This window comes from Maniola jurtina, chromosome 27, assembly GCF_905333055.1.
Source record: "Maniola jurtina chromosome 27, ilManJurt1.1, whole genome shotgun sequence".
Classification (NCBI taxonomy): Eukaryota; Metazoa; Arthropoda; class Insecta; order Lepidoptera; family Nymphalidae; genus Maniola; species Maniola jurtina.
Window position 1 is genome coordinate 6,893,115 of NC_060055.1, and position 27,944 is coordinate 6,921,058.

General features: G+C 45.4%; 1 protein-coding gene across 1 annotated transcript; it reads right to left on the reverse strand.

The window, feature by feature from the left end:
* Positions 1 to 5,780: 5,780 nt before the first annotated feature.
* Positions 5,781 to 27,942, reverse strand: LOC123878999. The gene is made up of 26 exons (XM_045926452.1): positions 27,800 to 27,942; positions 25,440 to 25,573; positions 23,975 to 24,088; positions 23,491 to 23,613; positions 23,113 to 23,306; positions 22,024 to 22,171; positions 21,076 to 21,433; positions 20,781 to 20,898; positions 20,493 to 20,627; positions 20,313 to 20,400; positions 20,101 to 20,143; positions 18,229 to 19,182; positions 17,356 to 17,500; positions 16,888 to 17,017; positions 16,115 to 16,267; positions 15,362 to 15,442; positions 14,263 to 14,317; positions 13,804 to 13,898; positions 13,175 to 13,342; positions 10,144 to 12,592; positions 9,811 to 9,843; positions 8,455 to 8,742; positions 7,836 to 7,998; positions 7,031 to 7,220; positions 6,426 to 6,668; positions 5,781 to 6,052 (listed from the first exon to the last, which is right to left on the reverse strand). The coding sequence occupies exons 2-25, from the start codon at positions 25,554 to 25,556 to the stop codon at positions 6,450 to 6,452; spliced, it is 6,561 nt and encodes a 2,186-aa protein (XP_045782408.1). The 5' UTR covers positions 25,557 to 25,573; positions 27,800 to 27,942; the 3' UTR covers positions 5,781 to 6,052; positions 6,426 to 6,449.
* Positions 27,943 to 27,944: the final 2 nt, after the last annotated feature.

Below are 27,944 nucleotides of genomic sequence, written 5' to 3' on the forward strand. Positions count from 1 at the left end.
TAGGGAAAGTACAGAAATCATTAGGGCTTAGGTCGGGGCTGTATGGCGGATGGTCTAATAATTCTATGTTTTCTTGCTCTAAAAACTCTTTTGTTCTGTGCGCGGTGTGAGAACTCGCATTGTCGTGATGGAGGATGATGCGGCGGTTGCAGTTCTCTTTACGGAGTTCAGAAACGACCTGTGGCAAACAAATGCTAGCATACCATTCTGCATTAAACTTTCTTTGTCCCTCAAGAGGAATAGTCGCAACATGGCCGGTTTTGGAGACAAACGTGGCAGCCATTTTTTTTGCAACACTTCGTGAACGAACAATTTCTGTTGGCTTTAACTCATTTTCGCACACCCAAACTCGTGACTGGTTGTTTGTTTCGGGTTTGTACGCGTATATCCAGGATTCGTCACCTAATACGATGTTGTACACAGAATTTGAGGATCCTGCGTGGAATCTTTCGAGAGTTCTGACGCACCAAGTAACGCGAGCCGCTTTATCCTCTTCACAGAGCAAATGCGGTATCCATCGGGAAAACAACTTTTTTACACCTAACTGTTCATGCAAGATTATTTGTATTTGACTCATGCCAATGTCTAAAGTTGCCTAAATCTCGCGGTATGTCACATGTCGATCTTCTTCAATCAGCTTACGCACAGCATCAACGTTTTCTTGGGTGACTGCAGTTTTTGGACGACCTTGACGGGGATCATCACTGAGCTTGACACGTCCACGTTGACATTCAGCAAACCAGCGATAAATTGCGGTTTTAGATGGGGCTTCATCACCAAATGCAGAAATCATCCGGTCAACACACGTTTTTGTGTTAAACCACTTCGAAAGTCATAATAAATCATCGCTCTAGAATTTTCTCGAGTCAATTCCATTTTCTCAACGACTAAACAAGTTTGACAAGACATTGTGAAAAGACCGAGAATCTTTTTTTAAATAAATAAATGGTATTCGATTTTTAAAACCAAGGAGTTTTCAATTAAAAAGATTTTAATATGACAGGGACAGTGGAAATATTCCATTCCCGATACTTTTAGTGCTGCCTATGTATAACAGCTAGCAAGTAACGGACACTTATGAGTTTTTCACTTTTTACAAAAATGGAGCTTTCCGACACAACAAAAAATTTTTCATTGGAAGAATGATTTTTACTAAGGATTTTGGCAGAAGGTAGGTACTTGCATGAAAATGTTAGCTGTGCTAAGAAAAAGTGCAGTTTCTCCGAAGCGTTATTGTGCAAGTGCTGCGTTTTCAATACGAAGGGCATAAATAAAGCAAGATTTCCAGGTGACGCAGGTTCCAATCCAGCCAGTTCTGATAATTTTGATGCGTATATAAAATGATTTAGAGCTGTGTAATTAGTGTACCTAACGACACACGTGTATGTATAGACCGACGCCATAACTCTGTACAACTAGTTCAATAAACTTGTATTATTTATTGACTAATGTGTTGTTTTATTCCTTTATCACTGTTTCTAGACCATCTACTGTCGCATATCTCTGTAGGGGGGAAGACTAACTACTGCGTCTTCAGATAGCGAAGCAAATCGCCCAGATTCTAGTTATTTATTATGAATCTATTATTGCAATCTGTTACTCTCACCTTCAATCCTGCCACCTGTAAGTGACCGATGTACCAGCCACTGGAAACCACTGTCCTCGACAGGCTATCGTGCGACCGTGTCACCATCTGTAATATTTCTGCTATGATTCACACTGAATCCACTAAATGCCTTAAGCTTGTACAAGTAGAAAACACCAATGTTTGTCCTGTCTACTTTATTGTCATAGATATAAGTTAATCACCATGAGAACAGGGGAGCGATCGTTTACATTGTTTCCATGCCTGGTGTTCGAACGCACGACAGGACGTTCGACCACCATCACGAATTTAAGGACTTAGCGTGTGACAATAGCTACGGCCATCTACCCAACGGGATCATGCCGCTCTCGCCGTTCAGGGGTTAACCTTCACAGCCTGAGATCGTCCTACATTACCGGTAATGTGTCCAACGTCTTTTCGACAAGCCCTGCGCCTGTGCGGCCTGGGAATTGGACAAGCCCTGCGTCTGTACGACCGGGAAATTAGACAAGCCCTGCGCCTGTGCGGCCGGGAAATTTATGATCAAGCTCGTATGGCACTGCAACAGAGCCGTGCTGTTCATCTGTCTCCTTATTACAACTAAGAGAAGCTCGCGGCATTAATAGGTAAACTTGAGGCACTTAGCTGATATGCATCTGCATGGATGACCTGGCGCTGCCGCCCGGTGACACAGCCCAGCACGCATCATTCACATATATTCACACCAACGAATGTTACTAGCGTTGCAGCACGGTGACACAGTCCAACACGTATCATTCACACTAACAATTAACTAATATATGAAGTTAAGATATTTTGGCGCGTTCGGCGGCCATCATACTCCGACATGTCGAAACTTGCATTCTTTGTTATACTAAAGGAAACCAAAGACATACTCACCATAGAGTATCGGTGTTGCTATATACAATATTTACATTCGCGGTTTCCGCGACATCTACTAAACGTATTGATCATCATCATCATCAAGATATCTTTTTCTCCATAAAAAAGATATCTATCACACTAATATTATAAAGGCGAAAGTTTGTGTGTGTGTGTGTGTGTGTGTGTGTATGTTTGTTACTCCTTCACGCTAAAACTACTGAACGGATTGGGCTGGGAGATAGATTATACTCTGGATTAGCACATAGACTACTTTTTATCCCGGAAAATCAAAGAGTTCCCACGGGATTTTTAAAAAACTACATCCACGCGAACGAAGTCGCGGGCATCAGCTAGTCACACTAATATTGTAAAGGAGAAAGTTTGTATGTGTGTGTGTGTGTTTGTATGTTTGTTACTCCTTCACGCAAAAACTACTGGACGGATTGGGCTGAAATTTAGAATGGCAATAGATTATACCCTGGATTAGCACATAGGCTACTTTCTATCCCGGAAAATCAAAGAGTTCCCACGGGAATTTTAAAAACCTACATCCACGTGAACGAAGTCGCGGGTATCAGCTAGTCTTCTATAAAAATCAAAAATCTGTTGTAGTATGTTCAGATAAAACCCTTTCATATGATACGCCACTTGGTATAGTTATCTTACTTTGAGAATTGAAAATACAATTTTTTTTGTGATGTGACCATAAATTCACGGTTTTCGGATTTTTTCCTTTACTTGTGCTATAAGACTCACTCACTGCCAAATTTCATGGTTCTAGGTCAACGGGAGTACTTCCCGTTGCAGTAGGTAGGTATTATCGTATATGGGTTATAGGTTTTTCGACAGACACGACAAACAGACAGACAACAAAGTGATCCTATATATATAAATAAAAATATAAAAAAACAATTCTCATAAATAGAAATGATTCTAATGCTGTCTTGTTCCGTAAAGAGCTGAATTATATTTAATTTAACGTATTTATATACTTAGATATCTGGCTGAGGGTGAAAATAATAACAACAATATAGGAAAGTAACATTTATACTTAATATTCAAAATGTTGACTTGTTCATATTTACATTTCGAGACATACCTACATCTCAATATAACATAGTTATATTGAGTAGCTTCAGTACAAATCGGTCAAGTGCGAGTCGTAGTCGCACACTGAGGGTTCCGTAGCCGTACCATATCGTACAAGAAATAACACTTTTTAATTTTTGTGGCGGCAATTTTGGAATTTTTACTATTTGTTGTCATAGCGGCAATAGCATTGTCGGAACACATTCTGTTAAAATTTTAACTCTTTGCCTACTACGGTTTACGAGATACAGCCTGACAGACGGACGGACAGCGGAGTCTTAGTAATAGGGTCCCGTTGGCACTCCCAAAACGGAACCCTAAAAGAAAGATTAAATTCGTGTGTCCAGTGCAAAAGGACCCGATGACCATTTGGAACTCAAGATAATATGGCTGATTCTGCTGCACACGATCTCTACACCCTGAACTAATAAGTCTAAGGATGCGCGCTATAGCGTGTTATTTGCCTTTGTTTAAACTTAAGTAACTTTAGTTAAAACGAGACTAAAGTAAGTTCAGTTAAAATACATGTTATCGAACGATAGCTTACCGAATCGAGTGTTCTGCATCGCCCTGCAGTTCAGATTGCAGTCAAGGGCTAACTTGTATGTGAATGGAAAAAAATGTTTATACTTTTATTTTAGTGTAGTATAAAGAATGTGTACAACAGAATTAGCTCCAATAACCAGTCAAATTGAATTAAATAATTTTCTATCAAAAATATGTCAATTTTTAACATAAACTATAAAAAAAACCATTTAGAGCACTATCTCACAAGGAAACCAGTGGCGGCGCAACCAGTCGCGCTACTACAAAACGAATACAACTCTATAAAGGGCACCTCACGTGGTGTCCGCTTGGTCGAGCAACCAATTTGATAACAGCGGCTGAGAACACACGCTGGTGGCGCAACCGCTAATAATATGTAGTGAGCTATTTGGCGACCCAGTCACTCGACCACCAGTTGCGTCACCAGGGACGCCGTACATATAGCAAAAGCATTTAATTGTTCAATGTCTCGTTTGATAGCTCAAGATGCCAGTGACGTGACCGGTGTCGCCGCCATGATGTGATGTGAAGACCTCCGCCACGATGTCTTTGTGAAATAGACCTTACACTCGACTGGATGAAGCCCGCGACTTTGTCCGTCGATCGAACTCACTCTTGAACTTCGGGGACAAAAGGTAACCTGTCACTCTCCAGAACTATATCCATGCAAAAATGTTGCCCCGTTGCAACGTGACTAAAGAACAAACGAACACACTTTCGCAGTTATAGTATGGTAGTGATTACATAAAAATAATACATTGTCATTTGGTAATTCAAAGTGTAGTTTAAAAATTCAAATAATACATAATTATTTTGAAAATAAACAAAACTACATTAACAAAGTTTTATACTTAACTATTACTAGTATCCTTTTAGAAGGATCTCTCTAAAATTGCAAAGTGCAAATAAATTTGACATTTGACAGATTTTCAAAACAAAAGCTGTCAAACTGTCAACTATATTGACTGTTCAACATGTAAGGTTATTTTTAAAAATTGATTTGAGTTGTCAAAAATAATATAAAATTATTAATTTATCTAATGCAGGTAGATTGATAAAATCGATATTTGGCTCATTCGATGTCATACAATCTGTTGCTAGGAGGCCAACAAGATTGAACTTGCATAAATACGGGTGTTTCGAAGGTTTTAGTTCAGTCTCCTTCTGAGATTCGGGGCGATATCGCATATTTTCGGTATTTGGATTGTGAACTGAATAATTAGATGTTGTGATAGCAATCACGCTCTAATTAAATTATTTATTTTGGCATTAGTTTGTTTAGATTAAAACTCTCGGATAACCTCTACACATTGAACCTGTGTTTTTTTTTTGTGTTGGTTTGAGAGGACATTCCAATAATTCGATAAAAATATTTAAATAATACCTGCTTTTCTGAGTGACGCCAATAAACATATTCAGTGATTGAAAATCCATACTAATATTATAAATGCGAAAGTGTGTCTGTCTGTCTGTCTGCTATCTGTCTGTCTATCTGTCTGTCTGTCTGTCTGTCTGTCTGCTACGTTTTCACGGCCCAACCGCTGAACCGATTTTAATGAAATTTGGTACAGACTTGGGATACATCCCGGGGAAGGATATAGGCTACTTTTTATCCCGGAAAATCAGAGAGTTCCTACGGGATAAAAACCGATATCCACGCGGGCGAAGCCGCGGGCATTCTCTAGTAAGGCTATAAATTTATTTAATATCTACTTATTTACACCAAACAACATTGTTTTTTATTTATTCGATAGCGCGTAAGGGTACCTGCCTAACATGGAAGTGCCTCGCCCTGGCAGGGATATGTGGTATATTAAAAAAAACTCTTGAGTTTTCGAAGAAGGTACTAGCTTAATAGTCATGTCCATTGAATTTCTTATGGGGTTTCTTCATGCTTCTGTTTCGTGTGAAGCAGACATTACAGTCAGTTCAGTGGTAGAGGTGCGTCTGAAACAAAAATAACCATTAATAATATTAAATTTTAGACCGCAGCGCTGTGCGAGCTTAATTGCACTTTATTGCGTTGTAACTAGAGTTCTAATTAATTTGAACGTCTTTGCGGAGCCTTCTGTACCTGGAAGTTATTATTAAGTGCTTTGTGGTTTTGTGTTTATTTCGGGATGTGTAATTTATATATGTATATTGTATCCTATAGAGGAGTCAGTTTATTCTGAAGAACTCTGTCAGCGTGATTGAAAGTTGCGAGGCGACATCTAGTTTGCTCCATGTAAGTTCTCGTAAATTCGTGATTTCTCTGTCAAGGGACTAAATCTGAACGAGGAAATTCATGAAAACTTCAAGAAATGGAAGCAAGTGTTACCGTAAGTGCTGCGGTCACTCGCTATCAGTCCTTGTCCACCTTGCGGCGGTACCACGCGTCCACCTCCTCGCGGTCCATCTTGCTCATGGCCGTCTTGACGGCCGCGTTGAAGGCGGCGAACTGCGCGTCGGCGCGGTACAGCACGCGGCGCCGGTGCGCCGTGCGCAGGTTGTGCAGGTACAGCTCCGCCTCGCGCCGCGCCAGCCGCGCGCAGCGCGCCGGCCCCTGCACCACGCTCAGCACCTGCAACGTATCACTCACATTTCAACACGATCCTGCTCAAATTGTTTGCTTCGACTAACTCCGAAAAATAGGTTGGAGTTATTAAGAAAACTGCATAGTAATTAAATTGCTCGAGTGTTATCCACAAATATTCATCCTGTACTACTTCTGGGAAATGTCCTTTCTGCTTTTTGCACCATCACTCACTTTTGCACCATCATTCTCTAAATCTGGCAAATCGAATTGCAGTATAGGTTACGATACTGCAATTGATAGAAAGGGGGATTGCGTGCGTCGGGGGACGCCCGACAGCGTAGTTTTTGATAGCGCTGTCTCTGTTCTAGTGCTGAACACGGAGAGTCAACAAAGCAGGCAGTACTCACGGGCGCGTACATGAGCGGCTCGTCGCGCATCTTCTCGTAGTGCTTGTCGTTGATGACGAGCGTGTCGGGGTTGGCGACGAACTGCGCGCCGTCCTTGCACACGCGGCAGCGCTTGCGCACGTCCACCACCACGAACTTCAGCGGCGTGTCGCCGATCTTGCGGTACGGCCGCTGCTTTATCGTGAATATCCTGCGACCACACATGCTTATCATTCTCTATTCCGACACAATGTACGATGCGATTCACCCTTCAGTACTAACCCTTTTATAAATCGCATCGCCACAATTCGTTACTAGAACAGCGCAACCTACCGCGGACTATTACCGATGTACAGCAACGCAATACACACCTCATTGCTTGACGTTAACATTTGAAACACAACAACAACAGACTCGTGCTGGCGCATCACAACTCGCGCGTACAAAACATAGCGCGCAGCGAACAAGCAATCGCGGACGGACGCGCGCTGTGGTTGGCTGAGATTTAAAATTTTCGCGCCATTCATAAATAAGATTTTTACGCGGGCACATCGGTGTAACTTATAGAAGTTATGCCTAGTATATTATTTACTATAGTACTTATCTATAGATAAGTATAGAAAGTATCGATCAATCAGCCTGTTTGCGTCCACTGCTGGACATAGGCCTTCGCAAATGCGCACCACCATATACATCCTCCGCCTTCCTCCCACAAGGTCGTCAGTGCAGCGGGTGGGAGGTGGTCCCACACTGCGCTCGCTGACACGCGGCCTCCACTCCAGAGCACGTCTGCCGCAGCGGCGTAGATAAATACAGTACTAGTCACCTGGCGCGCTCCCGCTTGGGGTCGAGCCCGCAGGCGCGGCACAGCTTGTTGAACTTGGGCTTGTAGATCTCGAACTCGGGCGCCTTGCCGTCCTCGCCCGCGATGCTCTGGCACAGCATGCACTGCCCCTTGCCGCCGCAGCCGCACACCATCACGTCTCTGCCTGTGAACCACCGCGCAGTGCACGCACCATATACATGAGTGCACATGTGCTATTGACACGGTGTGCGCAGCGCTCAGGGTGACAGCGACGTGGTTTGCGTCACGCACACAGATGCGTTAACGCTTGTCCGTACGTCCACTGCTACAACCAAGCCCGAGCGGTCATCGTGAAATAGATCATGTACAATATATAAGTGAAACTTTCCCAAACTAAACTACCACGTACACATACTACTGTAATCAAATTCACACTAAATCTTGCCGTTTGGAGCTCCAATGCGGGCCTCAGACCTTTGCTTTTAATTGTGCGAGTGACGCTGTGGGTCACCTGGACCTCTTTGCCTGGGCCTGTGATTCGATGAGTTGAGAACGAGCAACTTTGCGTCCTCGCGACTAGAAGTAACACTATGAGTTAAATCTGGCTCCAGGGTAAACACCATAGAATACAAGTGCTCACCTTTCTTGGTGCCCAGGTCCAGCGTCTGCTTGTTCCGCACGTCGTCCGGGAAGCGTATCTGCGTGTAGGGCGCCACGTCGCTCGTGCGCACGCTGGTGACGTAGGAGGGGGTCGCGTACTGGATGTTCTCGTCCGTGAGCAGCAGGTACTTCTGCGCCAGCACCCACAGCGGCTCCGAGAAGTCCAGCTTGAGGATCGGCTCCTCGGGGTCCGTGATCTTGTCCACGTACTCGCGCACGTCGATCGCGCAGCGGCCCAGGTCCGCGATGGACTGGAACATGGGGCCCTCTGCAACGTGCAGAGTAGGTGTTACACTACGCCAGGCCACCGCACCGGCCAGGACAATGACAACTTTACATCTAGACCGGTATGGGACGTCGACGTGTTACCCGACTGCGGCAAAGCCAAAAGGGTTATGATTTTAGCAGTGTATGTATGTGTGTATGTATGTGCGTGTGTATGTTTGTATCCAGATTCTGTGTGTTCCACCGTAGCACCCAAACTACTGGGCCGATTTTGATGAATGAGGTGTCAATCGATTCGTCATAAAGGTCCGGGTGACATAGGCTACATTTTATACGAAAAAAATTGGCCTAACCGATGTTACATGAAAAAAAGTGGGGGTCTCCAAAATTTTTGACTTATAATTCGATAGAGCCGGCTGCACGCACGAAAAAACATGACTCATGCGGCGTTACCTCGCTCTGAGGCGTTCCATGTAAGGCTTGAAGTGCAAGCGAGAGCGCGGAACGAGCGACAAAGAAGCACAATCGGCCTTTGTTGTCACGTTCAACTATCGTCAGTAAACCGACTTTACAGACAACCAATTTTTTTTTGCTATTGTATCGAGTGGGGTGTCAAGTGAAAGGGGAGAAAATTCAGAGTTCATAAATATAGTACTACAACATTAAAATATACCAAGCGACAGAAATACAACTTTACTATAATATTTTAGCGTTTATTAAGACAATCGCAGTCGGGTTTTAGTTTTCAACTTTTTGTTGTTTTTAGATTAACTGAAATTCCGTGAAATTCAGCTCAGAGGATCGCCGCGCCGCCTTCGTTACACAGGAACATCATGTATCAGAGCTGCCGGCGGTGGTCGGCGGCCGCGATGCATGGCAAGCCGTATTTTATCTGTATAAGTTATCGCGTTACACCACATGGTATACTGTGCTTGCGCTGTGCTCCCAAATGAAAGAATATTATTTATTTATTCAATAAGATTAACACGATCAATAAATAATTATATGTTATGCAAGGCTGCAAACTTATTTGGCGCGAGTATTGAACTGGGGCCAACGAAAGGTTGGCGCTAAGGTCAATAAATAAGGAGTCCTAGTGCGTTCCGCTCACCTCCCTCCTCGTCGGCGACGGGCACCTCGTCACCTGCAAAACAAACAGATTCACTGAGCGGCGGGAGCTGAGTGATTAACGTCGGCCTCCTATTCATAGGGTCTGAGGTTTCAATTTTTTTTAATCCATTACAAATTAGCCCTCTACTGCAATCTCCCCTGGTGGTAAGTGATCATACAGTCTATAATGAAAGCCGGCTAACTCGGAAGGGCAGTTTTATTAAATCCTTGATTAAACCTATACCCTTATCAGTTTGTACACAACATCAACCAAAACGCCAATTACTCTCTTCAACCAGACTAAAAAAAAACTGTCTTTGACTATCGTACTCACCACAGATGACATCCATTGAATTTTTGAGCTCACTGAGAGTGGGCACCCCCTGCAGGAGCAGATCCAAATTAGCGGCCAAGTCTTTCTCACTCTCCACTCCACTCCCACCCGGCTCCTTCTTCACTTCCACTCCCTCTACACTGATCCTTTGGAGATCTCTGCCTTTCGACCGCTCTATTTCTTCCTCCCACACTTTCTCTTTTTTAATCTGTATAGGCGCTATATGGTGTGATATAACCACTTTTTGTTGTGCTTTCTCCACTCTTTGTTGTGTTTTATCCACTCTTTGTTGTGTTTTATCCACTTTATGTTGTGTTGTATCCACTTTGTGTTGTGTTGTATCCACTTTGTGTTGGGTTGTATCCACTTTGTGTTGTGTTGTATCCACTTTGTGTTGTGTTGTATCCACTTTCCCGTGCGGTGCGTGTGCGTATTCCACGACTTCTTCGAAATCATCGTCGTTCTCCAACAGACGCGCTAGTTCTTCCGGACTTAACTTGAGAAGATCTTTTGAAGTCATTGTACTCGTTATTTTGATGGGTATATTGTCTGTGTCCTGCGGCGGAGTGGGCGCGGGTCGCGCGGTCGGAGCGGGCCCTTTCAGTACACTTCTACTGGAATCTTCTTTTTGAGATAGTGTTTTCAATAGACTTTTGACTGTGTCTGGGTTTTGAGAAGTCGTTTGTATTACGATTCTGCCAGTGTCACCTTTTTGGGTTGTTTTTAATGAACTCGTTCTTGTGTTTTGATTCGGCGAGGTGGTTGTGAGTGCAATTTTGTCCGTGGCTCGAGCCGGGGCAGGTTTGGTCGGACTGGGGCTCTCCGTTTTGACCGCGACCCCCGGCAAGGTCTCCACGTCGACGTCCGCCGACTCGCTGTCGCCGGACGAGGCGTCGATATCGAGATCTTTCTCTCGTTTGATCGACGTGCGCAGTGAACCGGCTTCGTGTCCGTCCCTAGCTTCAGAATCTGGACCTATGGTTTCGGCCGCGTCTTTGTGTTTAAGCCACGGCGGATCGTTTTTCAAGAAAAAGGTGAAGTTGACGGAACTATCGTTTCGACTGGCGTCAACTTCCGGTGTCCCTGGAAGAGTTCTCTTTTTGGAATATGTCCTTGTATTTGCGGTAGTTTTGATCGGGCCCACTTCGAGGGTCAGCAGCTGTCTCGCGCGCACGACGGCCGATGTCGTGGAACCGACTGTATCACCGGGCGTGTTCACGTCATCCTTACCGTCTACATCTGTCGATGGATTCGCAACGTCATTCCCTTTTCTAATTTCTGACATCGAAGTAACACTGATAAGTTTAGGAGCCACGTTACCGGCCGTGCCGTCCTCCTCGGTGTCGGACGTTAGATCGATTTCGACGATTTCACGTCGAGGTGTTTGCTCGTTGGCCCTGTCTAGACTAGATTTCTTCGGTCCCGAAGCTTTCGAAGTTGCAACGCCAGTCGCATTAGAGCTTGATTTGGATGACAGCGGTCCCGGCCGCCTCATCCTGATCACGTTGGTGGGGTAGGTGGGCGCGGCGCACGTCGGAGCACTTTCAGACCCATCGATCACGCTTCGAGGCAGGGCCGAGATGGGTATATATTTGGGCACGATGGATCGCAGTGGAGGGCCGGAGTGCACTTTGAACTGGGGGTTTCCGTGAACTGGTTGGCCGGACTGGATGAAGTAGTACGTGGGCAGCGCGGTGTTGATGCAGGTGACGGGCGGGTTGCCTGGCGGGTTGCGGGGCGGGGGGCGCGGCGGGTTGCGCGTCAGGGAGGCGTCCGGCAGCTTGATGCTGCTGACGGTGGACGACGTGGGTACGACGTCAGCGTTCTTCGGGACGTTCACCTTCTTGTGCGTCTTGACGACGTAGACGACGTTGGAGGAGGCGTCGTGGTCGGCGCGCAGGCCGCCCACGGAGCTGACGGGCATGATGGTGAGGCGCAGGTCGGGCGCGGACAGGGGGTCGCTGGAGGCGGGCTCGTCGATGTCGTGGATGCCTTCGTCGATGATCATCCTGTCGGCGTCGTCATCGGAATCTGCGTTTTCTTCGTTACTTCTGGCCGTTTCGTTCGGATGATCTTCGGTAGGTTTCGCTCGCTTGTTTGAGCTGTCCGAGTCGTCGCTCGCGAGTGGTCTCTTTGTGTGGTCGTTTGTTCTGTGTCCGTCCGTCGAGTCGTCGTCATCGCTGACGCTCATGAGGCCGATGTTGTTTGGCTCAGTGGGATCGTTCACTCGCGGAGCTGTGTGGGCAGCTCGCGCCTTGGTGCGGGGAGGGTTGCTGGTCGGCTGCTTGCCGGCGGGCGTGTTGAAGTTGAAGTACTTGTGAACGAGCGTCTTCTGTCGCTGCCACTCCTGGTAGGCGTCGGGGAGCGGTTGCTCCTCCTCGTGGGTCTGTTTGGATTTCTTCTGAGAAGCCTTCTTACTTTGTGGAGCCGGCCTTCTCTTCGGTGGAGTCTGTAACGAGGTAAAAGATTTCTAAATAATTTTAAATGCATGTTAAAAATTGCAGAACGGGCAGGATTCGAACTTGCCTCTCCCTGGGGATACCCGTAGCGTGAAAGTGTGTGGGTGCGCTTTCCGACCGCTAGGCCACGGGTTAACCCGTAGGGGAAACAGAGTAACCGACATAGCTCACCGTGTTGGCAGGTTGAAATGACAACGGGTGGGGCGCATTGCTCCAAATACAGATACACGTTGGGGTCCTAGTGACGACCTCGCACCGGCAAGCGCAGCTTGGGAAGACCCACACGACATCAGACGAGTCGCGGAACCGTTGGAACCATGTCCAGCAGCCGATAGAGCGGCGGTGACTTACCCCCATACTTAAAGGGTTACTTTCAGTCTAGTCAATAATCTGACAACCCTTTAAGTCCGGGGAAATAGTCACAATAGATCTGAATAATATTTAGGCGTTGGGGGACGCTTTATACGAAGTCTACAAAAAACCTACGTCCAACAGGGGCGGTCTATCGGTTGCAATGATGATGAGGATCTACGTAAAACACTGGGTTTGAATACTCGCTAATGTTGACTCACGTCGTTGTGCGCGCCGATGAGGTTTATGATGTCCTTGTTGAGCTGCTGGCACTTGTTGCGCTGGCTCTGCAGCATCGCCTCCTCCCACTCGTCCGCCGCCGCGCCGTCCCGCTGCCGCTGCCGCCGCAGGCTCGCATCCGCCTCCCGCAGCGCCTGCATGCTGGGGTGCTGAAGGAGTAACCACCGTTAGTTGTATGTTAGATCGCGGTGATGTTTGTCGCCCACCATCATATTGACCCCGCACTTGAAATGTTCGAATGCGCAGCCGCATAGAGATGGACCATTTTCCACAGGTAACTGGCGAAGTATCACGTGAACTCTTTTCATAATATGTGCCACTTGCTACCTTGACATAAAGCAAAATCAGCAAAATTAGCAAGACTCAATTTGAAAATATTACTATCAGAGCTAAAAAGCGTGGGAGCGAAAACACTTGCATCGCTGCGCGTTACAAAAACATTAAACATGTAATGTAACAAACAATAGGGAAAGTTAATTTTCGCACTTACGCTTCAAGTGTGAAAATTCAAAAATCACTTTGTGTAATAATAATTTCGCCAAATGAAAATGATTTAAAAGTAGCAATAGTGCACATCTCTACTGCATTGAAATGGATAAACAAATCTCACCACAAGAGTTTTTATCATCTTCATGAGGTCCTCTCGGCTGGGCAGCGCCGCCTCCTCCTCCGCGCCCTCACGTTCCTCCGCGCGAGGCGCGCTTCCTGCCAAGTCATTTCAAAAATATGTATTTTATGGAAGGTCCTTTGGGAATCTTCGAGATGTCTTGTCGTCCGAAATTCCTCAAGACCAAAGTCTTCGAACAGTGCGTGTTGCCAATGATGACATATGGATCCGAGACATGGTCGCTAACAATGAACCTCATAAAAAAGTTCAGTCACTCAGCGAGCGATGAAGAGAGCTACGTTTGGATTTTCTCTATCAAATCAGAAATGTGGAGATCCATAGCCCAGAGCAACCGACGTAGCTCAGCGGGTTACGAAGCTGAAGGGGCAATGGACAGGGCACATAGGAGGAAAGACCGATAGTCGTTAGGTTCCTGAGGTGGCGTTAAAATAGAACACTTACTTGTGGCTTCATGTGCAGCGTCCGAGACGGGCGACGTGTCGCCATCCGTCGACGTCTGCGAACAACGCGCGATTACTATAACACTACAAGACTTCGAGTGAAAACTCCCCATTGATCGCACATTTGCCCAACATTCGCACCAATTTTTAGCTCTAAACGAATTATTATAACCATGAATTATTTTGACTGGACTAAAATAAATTTTGTATTATGTAGTGAAAAATGAGCTTAAAACGCGCACAGCTCTGACGAGTTGGAGATGCGTGGTCGAGTCGGAGCCCCGCGCGCGCCTCGTGAGCAGCGTGCTGTTGATGCGGCGCACCTCCGCGATGTCCGGCAACTCCACCTGCGACAATATCTATACAGTGGGCTCGCTGTAAGACGGAGCCCCGCGCGCGCCTCACCTCGACGCTGATGGGCGCCACCTGCGCCGTGAGCAGCGTGCTGTTGATGCGGCGCACCTCCGCGATGTCCGGCAACTCCACCTGCGACAATATCTATACAGTGGGCTCGCTGTAAGACGGAGCCCCGCGCGCGCCTCACCTCGACGCTGATGGGCGCCACCTGCGCCGTGAGCAGCGTGCTGTTGATGCGGCGCACCTCCGCGATGTCCGGCAACTCCACCTGCGACAATATCTATACAGTGGGCTCGCTGTAAGACGGAGCCCCGCGCGCGCCTCACCTCGACGCTGATGGGCGCCACCTGCGCCGTGAGCAGCGTGCTGTTGATGCGGCGCACCTCCGCGATGTCCGGCAACTCCACCTGCGACAATATCTATACAGTGGGCTCGCTGTAAGACGGAGCCCCGCGCGCGCCTCACCTCGACGCTGATGGGCGCCACCTGCGCCGTGAGCAGCGTGCTGTTGATGCGGCGCACCTCCGCGATGTCCGGCAACTCCACCTGCGACAATATCTATACAGTGGGCTCGCTGTAAGACGGAGCCCCGCGCGCGCCTCACCTCGACGCTGATGGGCGCCACCTGCGCCGTGAGCAGCGTGCTGTTGATGCGGCGCACCTCCGCGATGTCCGGCAACTCCACCTGCGACAATATCTATACAGTGGGCTCGCTGTAAGACGGAGCCCCGCGCGCGCCTCACCTCGACGCTGATGGGCGCCACCTGCGCCGTGAGCAGCGTGCTGTTGATGCGGCGCACCTCCGCGATGTCCGGCAACTCCACCTGCGACAATATCTATACAGTGGGCTCGCTGTAACATAGTATGTGTAAGTTGTCACCTCATTACATCTACAAACAGTTACAAAAGAAAAATGGTGTTCTATTTGTGTAAGTCATTTGTTTTTTTAATTATCATTTAAATTATCATCATGAACTGGGACAGTATGGGGAGGTCCAAACTAGAGGAGACACAGGGAAGCTGTCGGAGAAACTTTACACCTTTTTGGTGAAAACAATTTTGGCAGTCAATTTTTGATGAAGCTCGAGTTGTCCATAAAAATGAACGAAATTCACCAACAATGTTTATGCCGCTCGACTCACTTTCATGTAACGATCATTTCATTGTATCGAAAGAAAAAAATTGGGACAGCTGAAGTTGGTTAAAATTAAGTATTTTTTTTTTTCATACATTTATTATCAAGTAACTAGTAAGTAGGAGGTAGAAGCTAATAACACGAATGGTTCAATATGATATTTCATCTTGCCTAGGTGGCTTATGAATAGCCTAGTTTTCTTTGACTTCACGTCACCCATAGATGATATGTCATATATTTGACGTATCATCGATTCAGGATCAAACCGACAGTTCCCTCACTCTAGTTCACTCCGGCGCGAGCCTGAAGTGGCGCAGACGAGGATGTCAACAGTCTCGTGTACGTAAAGGTCAGCGCTGACCTTCTTGACGACGCGCGGCGGCAGGCGCTCCAGCGTGACGGTCAGCGGGTCGCACACGCACAGCTGCGCCACGTTGCGCGCCGACGTCCAGAAGCCGGGCGCCAGGAAGGTGCGCGACAGGCGCAGGCGGTGGCACAGCTTCTTCTTCATCACCTGCACACCAGCCACGTTACGCGCAGCACGGGGCCGAGTGCGGCCAACCTCACACACCTTCCGCGCGTGCAGGGTTCCTCACGATATTTTCATTCACCGTTAAGACCCCGCTTACAGAAAAATCAAAAAATGTAAGATTTCAAGCTCAAAATGTACCATCACAGGAAGACTTTCACATAATGGAATATATGTTTAAAATAAACCAATCTTTCGTATTGACATTTAATGTATCATATTTACGATAACTATTTTATTTACTTTGTAGTGATCAATCTCCCGCACCTAGTTTTAACGAAAATAATAACAGACTCAAAGAAGCCCCGTATCTGTCATTAGAAATCATCTGACATTTGACATCATTAACTGTAAAAAAAATACTTAAATATCAGAAACACGGCGGCGGCGCAACACGTGGCTCTGTGAGAGACCCTTGTCCAGCAGTGGACGTCTTCTTCTTCCACTCTCTTCTGTTATCTACCCTTTTATACGCATATCCTCTATCACGCAACCCATCCACCTTTACTTTGGTCTTCCTCTCCTCTTTTTTCCTTCAGCAGTGGACGTCTGTCTGTCGATGATGACGATGATGATTGATAAAGGAGTCACAGTGGCGTATGTACCTTGTACGCGCGCGGCATGTCGCGGAACTCGTCGCACTTCTCGCGCGCTACGCCCGTCCCGCTCGCGCGCGCTACGCCCGTCCCGCTCGCACTCGCGGGCGGCACGTAGCGCCGGCACGCGTTCAGCTGCCTGCCGACACGACCGCCGATCAGTCCAACAGTTATACATATACAGTGCGGTGATAATGCTGGTGATACAGATGCGATACCTCTAATGAATAACGAGTATTTTTCACAAGCAAAAGTTAGTAATGTGTTGCTAACAAATCATCCGTCTAATGCTAGAGGTCAACGAAAGTTGCGTAGATAGGTACCTATCCACTCTTCTTTTGAAGGTACTAATAAACAATAAGGAATAAGGTTTTGAAGCAGAGAAAACAGAAGTCGGAAGGGCATTCTAATTCTAGCGATCCATAATGGTGTAGTAGAAACGAGGAAGCGGGGGTAAAGGTCGGGCTTCGGTGTTACCTGGCGGTGACCGTGACGGCGGCCGCGAGGCGCCGCACGCTGAAGTAGCGGCAGTTGAGCGTGTTGCCGCGCGCGTGTCTCTGCCACTCCCAGATGTGCTCCAGCGGCGTCAGGATCACGCGCGACAGCTCCAACAGCTTCTCGTCTGGAAGGACCATCACATCAACCGATACACGTCCACTGCTGGACATACGTCTCTTGAAAAGAGCAACCGCCGAGTTTCTTGCTGGTTCTTCTCAAAAGGAAAAGCATCCCGAACCAGTGGATAAAGTTTAATTGAATAAAAATATTTTGGATTTTGAATCTGGTAAGGGTTTCTTAGCGCCGCCGCCATCAGGCAGCTCCGGCAGACTCGTTTGATGTCTGAGCGCCCAGTATGGGGTCTACCGACACATTGTCTTCTGCTGCCAAGTCGCCACTCCAGCAGCTTGGGAGCGCCCTGCGCATTGCTACTTCAGCTTGTGAGCTCAACAGCTGTAAGTACTCGCTACAAAAAGTGATGCTAGCCTAGCGTCTCTAAGGTTAAAATCTATAGAGCGCACTTTGACTTTTCTCAGACTTAAGTTTCTGTTAAAACGAGACAGGTTTATGCCAGCGGTATAGCGCTGTCTTGGTTTAATTAAAACTTAAGTCTAAGCAAAGTCAAAGTCCACTCTATAGATCTCAGTCTAAAACGCCACCAGACTCCAACAATGCTACATTTAGCCCAAAATTTTGTATGGTTGCAACACAGACCTTAGTAGAGAAATTGCAAAAGATCTTTAAAAAGATCAAAAATTCTTAAAAACCCCTACCATTATGTGATGAATGCAAAGGGGGCACAACCTTCAGCAATGAGGCATACGACGCAGAGAGAGAAAGCAAAGCACTTACCAATATAGTTGCCGACGGTGGCTTCTTCACTGTCGCTGTCGCTGTCGCCTTCTCTGGAGACACTGGCGTCACTGTCTCCCGCCCCTGTCTCTGCCACAACATCTTTGAAACAATCGCGCGGCACTTTCTTATAGTAATTATCAACTAATTTTCTTTTCAACGTCAACCGATTGAGTCTCTCTTCTTTATTATTAGATGTAGGCCCGCTCGTGTGTTCATTCATGTGTGAATCAGTGTCACTTTCGTCAGTTTCACTTTTAACTCTAGAATTGCCTTTTCGGCTATTATTGTGTGAGTAACTGTTACTCTTGTATTGTAAAGGCGATGGTTTATCGCTTTGAGCTGTAACATTATCGTTATCGTTCATAATTTCGTCATTCAGTTCGTGGTCCGTATTGAAGTTGGCAAGAAAGTTGTCGATTTCATCCAAATCGTCGTCATCTTCGAATATGATTCTACTCTTGGCTTTCCGTGTGTTCGTTTCTGTTGTTGCTTCGACATCTGCAGTTGTCGTATTCTCTTTTATTGTACCATCTATTTGTTGTCTCTTAACTTCTGGCATACTCCGCAGCTTCGCTAAACAAGAGTTGTCTATTAACGTTTGCATACTAACATTTAAAATACTAGTATTTTCTGACGTTAGTTTCCCATTATTATTCAATTGGTCAGATTTTACTACGTGTGGTGTGTTTGCACTAGGGTTGTCAGCTTGTTGCGTTATAGCAGTATGGTCAGTAGTGTTAGTGTTGGGTTGCGGTGGGTTTGTATGGCTGTCATCAGGTTTTTCAGTTTTGATAGTTCTGAGCGCAGGTTTGCGTTGCTCCTGTTTAGCCTTGTCTGCGTCGGTGTCAGCTTCGTTGTCGGAGTCGAGGTCGATGACTTCCTTCTCGGCTTCGATGATCTCGGGCTCGTCGTCGCTCCACTCCAGCAGGTCGGTCATCACGTCGCTCATCGCTACGATACATAGGGAGAGAGATAAGTTGAGCAGCTGGCGGACAAAACGGTATAGCGATACGAAATAAAACATTATAGAAGGAGCAAAGAGTTGAACGAAAGCTTTCGAAACCTAACCCTGTTCATGAACTTTATGACTCGATTTTAGCAGTTTTCCTCTTTCATTTCCATTCAATATAAATTTTTTTAGAGACAGAGTGATTTTTTTTCGTATAAAATGAAGCTTACGTCACCCGGACCATAATAACGAATCGATGGACACCTCATTCATCAAATACGGCTCAGTAGTTTAGGTGCTACGGTGGAACACACTAATACAAATCTACATACATAGACTGCTAAAATCATAACTTCCTTTTGGCTTTACCGCTTTGCCGTAGGCTGGTAAAGTGATGTACCCGCGCTCACAGATAACTAAAACAGGCGCCGCGAGCTGCGAGAGTGAGCCACGCGGTCTTGGACTATACTAATACATATGATGTTTTGTGTAGCGGTAGTTTATGGGGCTACGATTCATTATTTAGTATCTGTATTATCAAGGAAAATATCGTAGAAGCGGGAATACATTGAGGTAGTTAGGAAATAAGTAATGTCTATACAATGTGGCGCTTTCTGTGGTTTATCCAAGGCTTCATCAACAACATCGACCATTAAATAATTAGGGGTGCAGCATTGGAGTCAACGAGATCTTATTTAAATGATAGAACACAAAAGGTAGACGTGAATGGAAAACGATCTTCCGGATTAATTGTAAGGGTAAGGGTCCCACAAGGTTCCATTTTGGGACCTTTTCTGTACCTCATTTACATTAATGACCTTCCTTATCAGTTAAGGATAATCACTGGATTTTATTGTTTGTTGATAATACATCAATTTTATCTAAAATAATCACATAACAAGTACTAAACAAGCACTTACATACGCAGCTCGGCACGTCAGCCAGTGTCGCTTGTATCGAGGCCTGTGACAGACAAGAAAACTACTTTAGAGGATTTATTTATTTAATTAAAGACTTAATTAAAAAAGAACATTTTACACCAATTGTTGTAGACCAAAGCACTAGATAAAAACTGATACTGGTGAGCTAGGGATTATACCATTTACAGTAGCAGTGGATAATATACACTCACGTCAGCGACGGCGTCGTGGCCGTGCACGCGGCGCTCCTTCACGAGGCGCGCCCACGGCGCCAGCGGCGACGTCACCACGTGCGGGAACCTAACACACACAAACATTTATTTTATTTTATTAGGAGCGTTAAAAGATAGATAAAAACATGTCCTATATGAACTGATGCAGTACAACGTTACCTTTTGACGATGGCCAGCAGCAGCGGGTGCGGCTTCTGGCTCTGGTCGCGCAAGCACCGCAGCATGCCGTCGCGCGCCAGCAGCTTCAGCTCGTGCCAGCGCTTCTGAAGCGTCACCAGCGACGCCACGCGTCCACTGGAACCAAGCGGGACCAAACATTTGTACTAGATGGCGCTCTACATAGTTAGATCGCGCTATTAAATATATCAATGTGCCTACTAATGTTATGTACCACGAGGAAGATCTTCTAGCCGGTGCTTCGATTTTTAATAATACAAAATTCCTTACCGCTTGTTATATTCGGAATGCACCATGGCCCACAGCTCAGCGCTCTCCCACTCCGGCACAGCCTCGGCGCGGCTCTTGAGGGGACCAGCTCCACTCGCGGCTGGCGGTCGGCTGCCTGCTAACAATTAAGAACAAACTTCTTCGCAGCTGCTTGATTGACGCTTAGCGCCAAGACGAAACGATAGAGCTTGTCTGGTCATTTTTTTGTAGAGTATTATTTATACACACGTACACACAGACAAACTCGCAACCATCTCGGAATCAGTTAGAAAACAGGGAAAAGAATTTTGAATACCTTGAGTTTTAGAACTAGTTGCTGAGCTCTCAATTTGGGTGCCACTTTCATTTTGGTGCTCGGTTTGGGGCGTGTTTGACTGTTCACTTTGGATCATTTCAGAGGCATTTTGGGGGGTTCCAGCTGTATTTTGGGTTGTTTCCGTCACATTTTGAGTTGTTTCAGTCACATTTTTGGTTGTCTCTGTGGCACTTTGGGTTACTTCCGATACATTTTGCGTGTTTTTTGTGGTGTTGGGAGTTTTCTCCGTGTTATTTTGGTTTTCTTGTTTGTGCTTGTCGAGTTTGTTGTCCGCCTCAGTTATCAGTTTGTAGAGTTGAAGCATCGCTTCCACTTCCAATGAATTGGATAAGCTTTCCTGGAAACAAAATAAACATGACTACAGTTGGACCATTACAAACATGCGAATCAAGTCATAAATCATTACGATCACAGAGTTGTGAGAGTGCTGCAGAAATCATTATCGATCAAGGGAAGCCATTCGGATGCAGATAGCTAGGGCTCTCTCGCTCTTTATAACCTGTTATGGACTATGGACAAATGCTTTTTTACAGTTACACACAACACATCAGCATAAATTCCATAAGGCCTGTAAGTGCAAGCGAGAGGTCCGATAGAAATAATTTATGACTCAGTTTGCACATTCGGAATGGTTCAGCAATACGTCTCAGTATTTGTCACGATGCGTATTAAGCAGGATAGTGAATCAACGAAGCTCCGAGTTGTTTTTGACGCAGCATTTCTGGCGACGACGGCTGCTCACCTTTCATAACTGCACCAAAGGACACAATAGCGAAACGATACCGCACCTGCGTTGTGTTGGTGCTTAGGAGGAGTTGTACAACTTTTCCCTGGACCAGATGGGAGTGTCAAGAGTCACCAAAGAAACTTGTACACACCGATATGGCAACTAATTTCTAATGTTAACGTCTTTTATCGGACACTCACGGTGGCCAGCGCGGCCTGCCCGGGGTCGTACAGCAGCGCCAGGTCGATGACGTGCCAGTCCAGCGACGACGGCCGCGAGGGGTTCTTCACGTCGCCCAGCCGCGACGAGAAGCGCAGCTTGGCGAGCGCCGCTTCGTACATGCGCGTCCTGCGGGACAGTGCACCGGTGAGCGGGCCCTTCTGCCTCGATCGCGAGTTGTGATCTCCGCGGGACGCTCTAGGTACAGACGGAACCCCCGGAGATGTGAATAAAAATTCGACATAATCTCATCACCCCGACTCAACGTAGTCCTCAGCCGATAGACGGCGCTAGTGGTCATTTGAGTCACGCTATACATAATAACGTTGCAGCACGGGCGTCCTCCAGCTAGCCAAAGGCCAATCGGTGGTACAGCCTCCATATATATATGTCGGCGGTACCGACTTTTAGCTGTCAACACTTCGCTCACTGAGCATTACGTCATCTCCCCACTGTCGTCGTAGGACTATAAAATCAGACACGCTGTGCGTAGCGGGGCATTATTCGTCCGGTTGTTGCCGAGGACACTTCTCAGTAGATACGGTGTGTGAGTGTCACACTGTAGCCGTAGATTTTGGAGTAGTGGTTACCTAAAGTGGTACTGTTGGTTAGACGAGTTGTTATTGTGGTGGTTAGGTTAGATGGTCGGTTTGGGACCGGTGTAGGGGTGGAGGAGCCAGTCTAGGTAGGTTAGGTTAGGTTTACCTAGTTACGCTGGTAGTTGTGACATGCAGTAAACGGAAGTATTGTTCTTAACACGTCTGAAGATCGCCTAGTAATCGAAGCAGACCCTAAGGATCTCCGCCTGCCTTCATCAATTCTTAAACAATCCTCGGCTCGATCCGACATATATATATGTAGGTATATGTATATGTATGTAGGTATATGGTTAGGGCGTGGGGTATTATTACGGGATGAAGTTTTTATGAAAGTTCGTCATTTTTCGACTTATATCAAGAAAATTCGTATTTGGGTTTTCATGCAAAAATGAAGAAAGAAGTGTTTCAGGGTTTTAGAAAATTTTATCATAGTTTTTGTATCAGTGTATCTGCTTCGTGTCCGCGTCTCACCATATCCCGTGTACGGTGTCCTGGGGCAGCTCCATCTTGTGCGCGAACGCCGCGACGGTGCTGCTGTCCGTCACGAGCGCGGCCGGCTCGTCCGACTCCTGCAAGGCCGCGAGCACGCCGCAGTACAGCTCCCAAGTGAAGCGTGCCATCCGCATGCTGTGCGGAGACCGCGGCCCTTCGTGCACGCTCTCCATCTGCAGGTCACATGCAAAATACCATATAATCATAAATAAACGTGTGACAACGCAAACACAAAAAATATATCTAATGTCACGCACCGATAACAGATGGCGCCACCTATAGTTTATAACGCGTTTCCTGAAAGTTGTCTCTAAGATTGTGTACCTGTGAGTGTTTGTTTTAACAATGCCAACTGACCTTGAGCGCGGTGATCATGAGGTTGAAGGGTACGTCCAGCTTGCGCAGCCACGCAGGCGCGATGTGCAGCGCGTCGGCGCCGGTGCCGTAGCGCGCCTGCGCCACGCGGATCAGCCACCGCATCTAATTGTTTTAGTGCTCATTACATCTCTTTCCGCATCGTTTTCTTCATTTCTAAAGGTCGTTACCCCTTTCATTACATAAGTAGCAGTTTTCTTGGGATAAAAATGGGACTTTATTTAGCTATATTTATATATCTATAATTAGCTACTTTCAAACCGTAAAATAATGATGCCATGCTTACAGTTATAGTGACGTGATATGGTTCAGTTGTGTCCTCTGTCCGCAGTTTCTTTTGGATGGATTAGTTTTTATTTCTTTTTCAATTTACCGAAATTCCTTCATAGCTAGTTAATGGACTTTTCCGACTACGGGTAAGGAGACTTTAAAAAATTCAAGTATAGTTGTTTTGCGGTTGGTCTACCTTGTTGACGCAGAGGTGCCGGAAGCGCGCTAGCAGCCGCGCCATCTCCCGCATGTCCGGCACGCCGAACACCTCCCCCAGTGCCTGCAGCGCCTGCCTGCGCGCCTGCACCGCCTGCCGCAGGACATGCAGTTCCAGCAAACAAATCACATTTTCCCCATACCCCACCTCATACTCCCCATTTCGGCGGTTTATGGGAGAGTGCGGCAAATCCCGCTAAACACTATCTATTCCCTCACTCATAGACACATGTGGAAGTCTATGTCTACAGTGCCATTAGTAGTGAATTAACAGGACTCTCTCCGTCACTTACTCTATACAATCGTAGTTCCAATTTTATTTGAATATTAAGCAACCAAAGTTTATGAAATTTCGACGTATTCTAGAAACTAATATCTGTGCCTGTGGTGTTTTAGATTTTTCTAAAAATATGAAGTTTCAAAATTACAGGAGCTCAAAGATTTTATGTCAATTTTTAAGACCGCGTAACTTTGAAAACGAATATTTTAACAGATATCTGGAAAACCACAGAAAGATATTAGTTCCTAGAATATGTCTGCATGGACTTTGGTTGCTTAATATTCAAATGAAATTGGAACTACGTTTGTATGGAGCGAGTGACGAAGAGACCCCTCTTAAGAAAAGTTTCATAGTAGGTGTAATCACTATTGTGTCAATGAGAAGTAGTGATTGGTCCTCGGTGAACAATGTACAAGAACCAGTAAAATACAGTGGAACTCCAAGGGAAAGATCAAGTTAATGAATCTTTTGTTTTATCCAATCACAACAACTTCCGCAGGGCACACAAGCTGCCCCATGAGCTAAATTATGTCTTGGAATTGTTTATTGAAGGATCATTATTTTGAGATAAAGAGTTGTGAGTAAAATTTCGATTTACAGAGGCCACTAAGTTTACATATTGCTTCTTCCAGATATAGAGTCCACTAGATTTGTAGTTTGAGTGACAGAGTGTGATATGTATGAACAGTACATCACAAAGAAATCATATCCACTTCCAGATATAGCATCTAATTCCAGTTACACGGTTTTTTTGTACTTCAATGGAAGGGAATGATGAATTACTTTCTTTTAAAGAGGATTTCCATTTAATGGGGTACAAGGTAAAGAGTTTCACCTGTACAAGATTACATACTTTATAAATTCTTATAAATATACATGGTGGTCATATTGTAATTTTTATTATAGAGGCAATAGAAATACAGAGTGAACATAAGAACTCTCTAACTATTACGGTTCATGAGATACAACCCACTGACAGATGAAGAGTGGCAGCTAAATAATGAGATCCCATTGGCACTTTTCCCATAATATAGAACCCTAAGGATAGAAGGACAAACCACCAACTTTCGCATTTATAATGTAGTATAGTATATAATATAGTTAATAGTTATGTTATGTAGTATAGTATAGTTTGTAATATAGTAGTGATGAGGTGTAGTGTCACCTGTACGGCGTAGGAGAGGCGGGGCTTCATGAGCTCCTCGTGCTTGCAGAACTCCTCCGCGAAGCGCTCCAGCTGCTCCTCCTGCAGCCCGCCGAGCCGCAGCTCCATGGCCGCCATGCTGCACAGTACTGCAGCTGCAAACAACCAGTTGTTTCATCATGACCAACCAGCGCTGGCCCACTACTGAGCACATGTGCCAGAGTGAGAAGGTAATGAGTCTGCCAATAGTGGTTGACATCAGCCTCCTATGTGGAGGGTGGAGGGTTTGATCCAGGATGCAGCACTAACTTCTCTGGGTTATGTAAATTTTAGGCAATTAAATATCACTTGATTTAATGTTGATGAAAACATAGTGAGGAAACCTGCATCCTTGCATTCTGCATAGTGTTGTTGGCAGTGTGTGAAGTCTGCGGATGTAGACGTGGCTAATGTGGTGCACTATGCGACAGAACTTGCTCAACAGCGACCCAGCAATGGGTTGGTGAGCAAGTAGTTAGTGTATTTAGTGGTTGTAACAACACCAAGTGATGCCTTAGCTGAAACTCAAGGTATTTATACTGTGCCAATCCCCATCACTGATCCATATATATGAAATGTATTTATTTATTTCATGTAGGGTAACTTGTTTCACATATTACAATCGTAGAATAGAATAGTATTTTGTTTTTATTCAAGTAAACTTTATTTTGACAACTTAAAAGTACTTGGCATTTGAATGGTCAAAATAATTTACCAATGGTTCAGAATGCTGTGCCTACCGAGAAGAACCAGCTAGAAACTCGGCGGTTGCTCTTTTCAATTATTCAATTTACAATTGGCAAGACTGGCACTGGTTAGGAAAGTAGATACTACTGAGAAGAGCCACTAGGTGGACAGACAACATCAAAAGTCGTAGGGAGCCACTGATCTCAGATAGTACAAGCTTGTGGCATGTTGAAGCCCCTACATCTATGTCTAGTTGTGAACTTGTATCAGTTGATGATAAGGTTAGATTCAATCACAATTGACCAACTTTGGAGGTTTTGTTTTCTATGTGCCAGTGGCTCTGGGTTGTTATCACCAACACTTGATGATAAAGTATTATAATGTATTATGTTATGAAACAAAAGCACAATAGTCATATCCAGTCAAGGATCAGAAGGATCTGGGAACCGACCACACTGAAGACAACCCCAACCATTGTGAATAATGAAATGGAGTTGCAACTATCATCAATGAGGAATACAACATTGCCAGAACTAAAATGTTATAAATAGTAAATAGTTACTGGCAAAGGTGGCACTTAGTAAGAAAAACCTATGCATTTTAGTGCAAACTCTAACACATCCAACATAAGATCCTGAAGAACCTTAATATTAGGAACGCCGAGTCACAAAATGAAGTTCTATGGCAACTCATTCACTGTGCGAGCTGTTGAACTTTGGAATGCACTACCATTGACCATACGCAAATCAAAGTCACTAGACTCCTTTAAAACTGCAGTGAAGAAGCATTATCTTACAAATTGAAGACGACAATCATATTTTAGTTTCTCCTTAAGTACGATTATAGAGTATATATATTAGTCTATTTTATTAGTATATTGGTATTATACAAATTATTTAATACATGTATTAGTGGTTTATGTATTAGTATGTATCAGTTATTTGAATGTATGTTTATTAGTATGTTACACACCACCTGCAGTCTACTTTTCCTTATACTTTCCAATCTTTAAGGTTGCCTGGTAAAGATTGCTAATTAGTGATAAGGCCGTCTTTTGTATCTTCCCTCTGTCTGTTTTTTTACTCTTTATTGTAATCCTTCTTGTGGTTGTGCAAATAAAGTGTATTTATTATTATTATTATTATCACTTGCAGTGTGGACTAATCATACACATGTACAAACTTTAAGCTCCAGGGCAGACTATGCCAGGCATCTGTCGAAACTGCGATGCACATAACGTGCTACTGCTCCGCTCTAATGCATAAACGTAACATCCACCCAGGGAAACACATCGTACACCCTGAGGAAGCTACTCTAATTCCAGTCAGGAAAATGCTGCTATACCTGGCGGCCACAAAAGAATGCAGGCATGGAACTATAAAATTGGTAGGGATTTCAATGGAGACGGTCCAAGTGATACAGGGGATTCATGGACCTCCACAGCGCCGAAGAAGAACAGTCACGAAGACGATGGGCGGGAAATTATCGTGAACATCTTATTGTATAAGCTCTGCTTTATTTCTATTAATTAACTTGGCAGTATAGCACAAATTATCAACAAACACTTTCATTTCGCCGCGTAGTTTATGAAAATTGGCGAATAACAAAAATGTACACCAACTAACTGTCCCAAGAATCAATATTACTTGAGGTACCTTTCAATCAATAGCGATTAATTGTTTGGTAGGCATTGCTCTGTACCTTTTAAATCATTGCATTTATAATATAAATCACAAATAAACACATTTTTGTTAGAAACGCCATTAATTCAAGAAACAACAACAAATCCACACTTCAAGA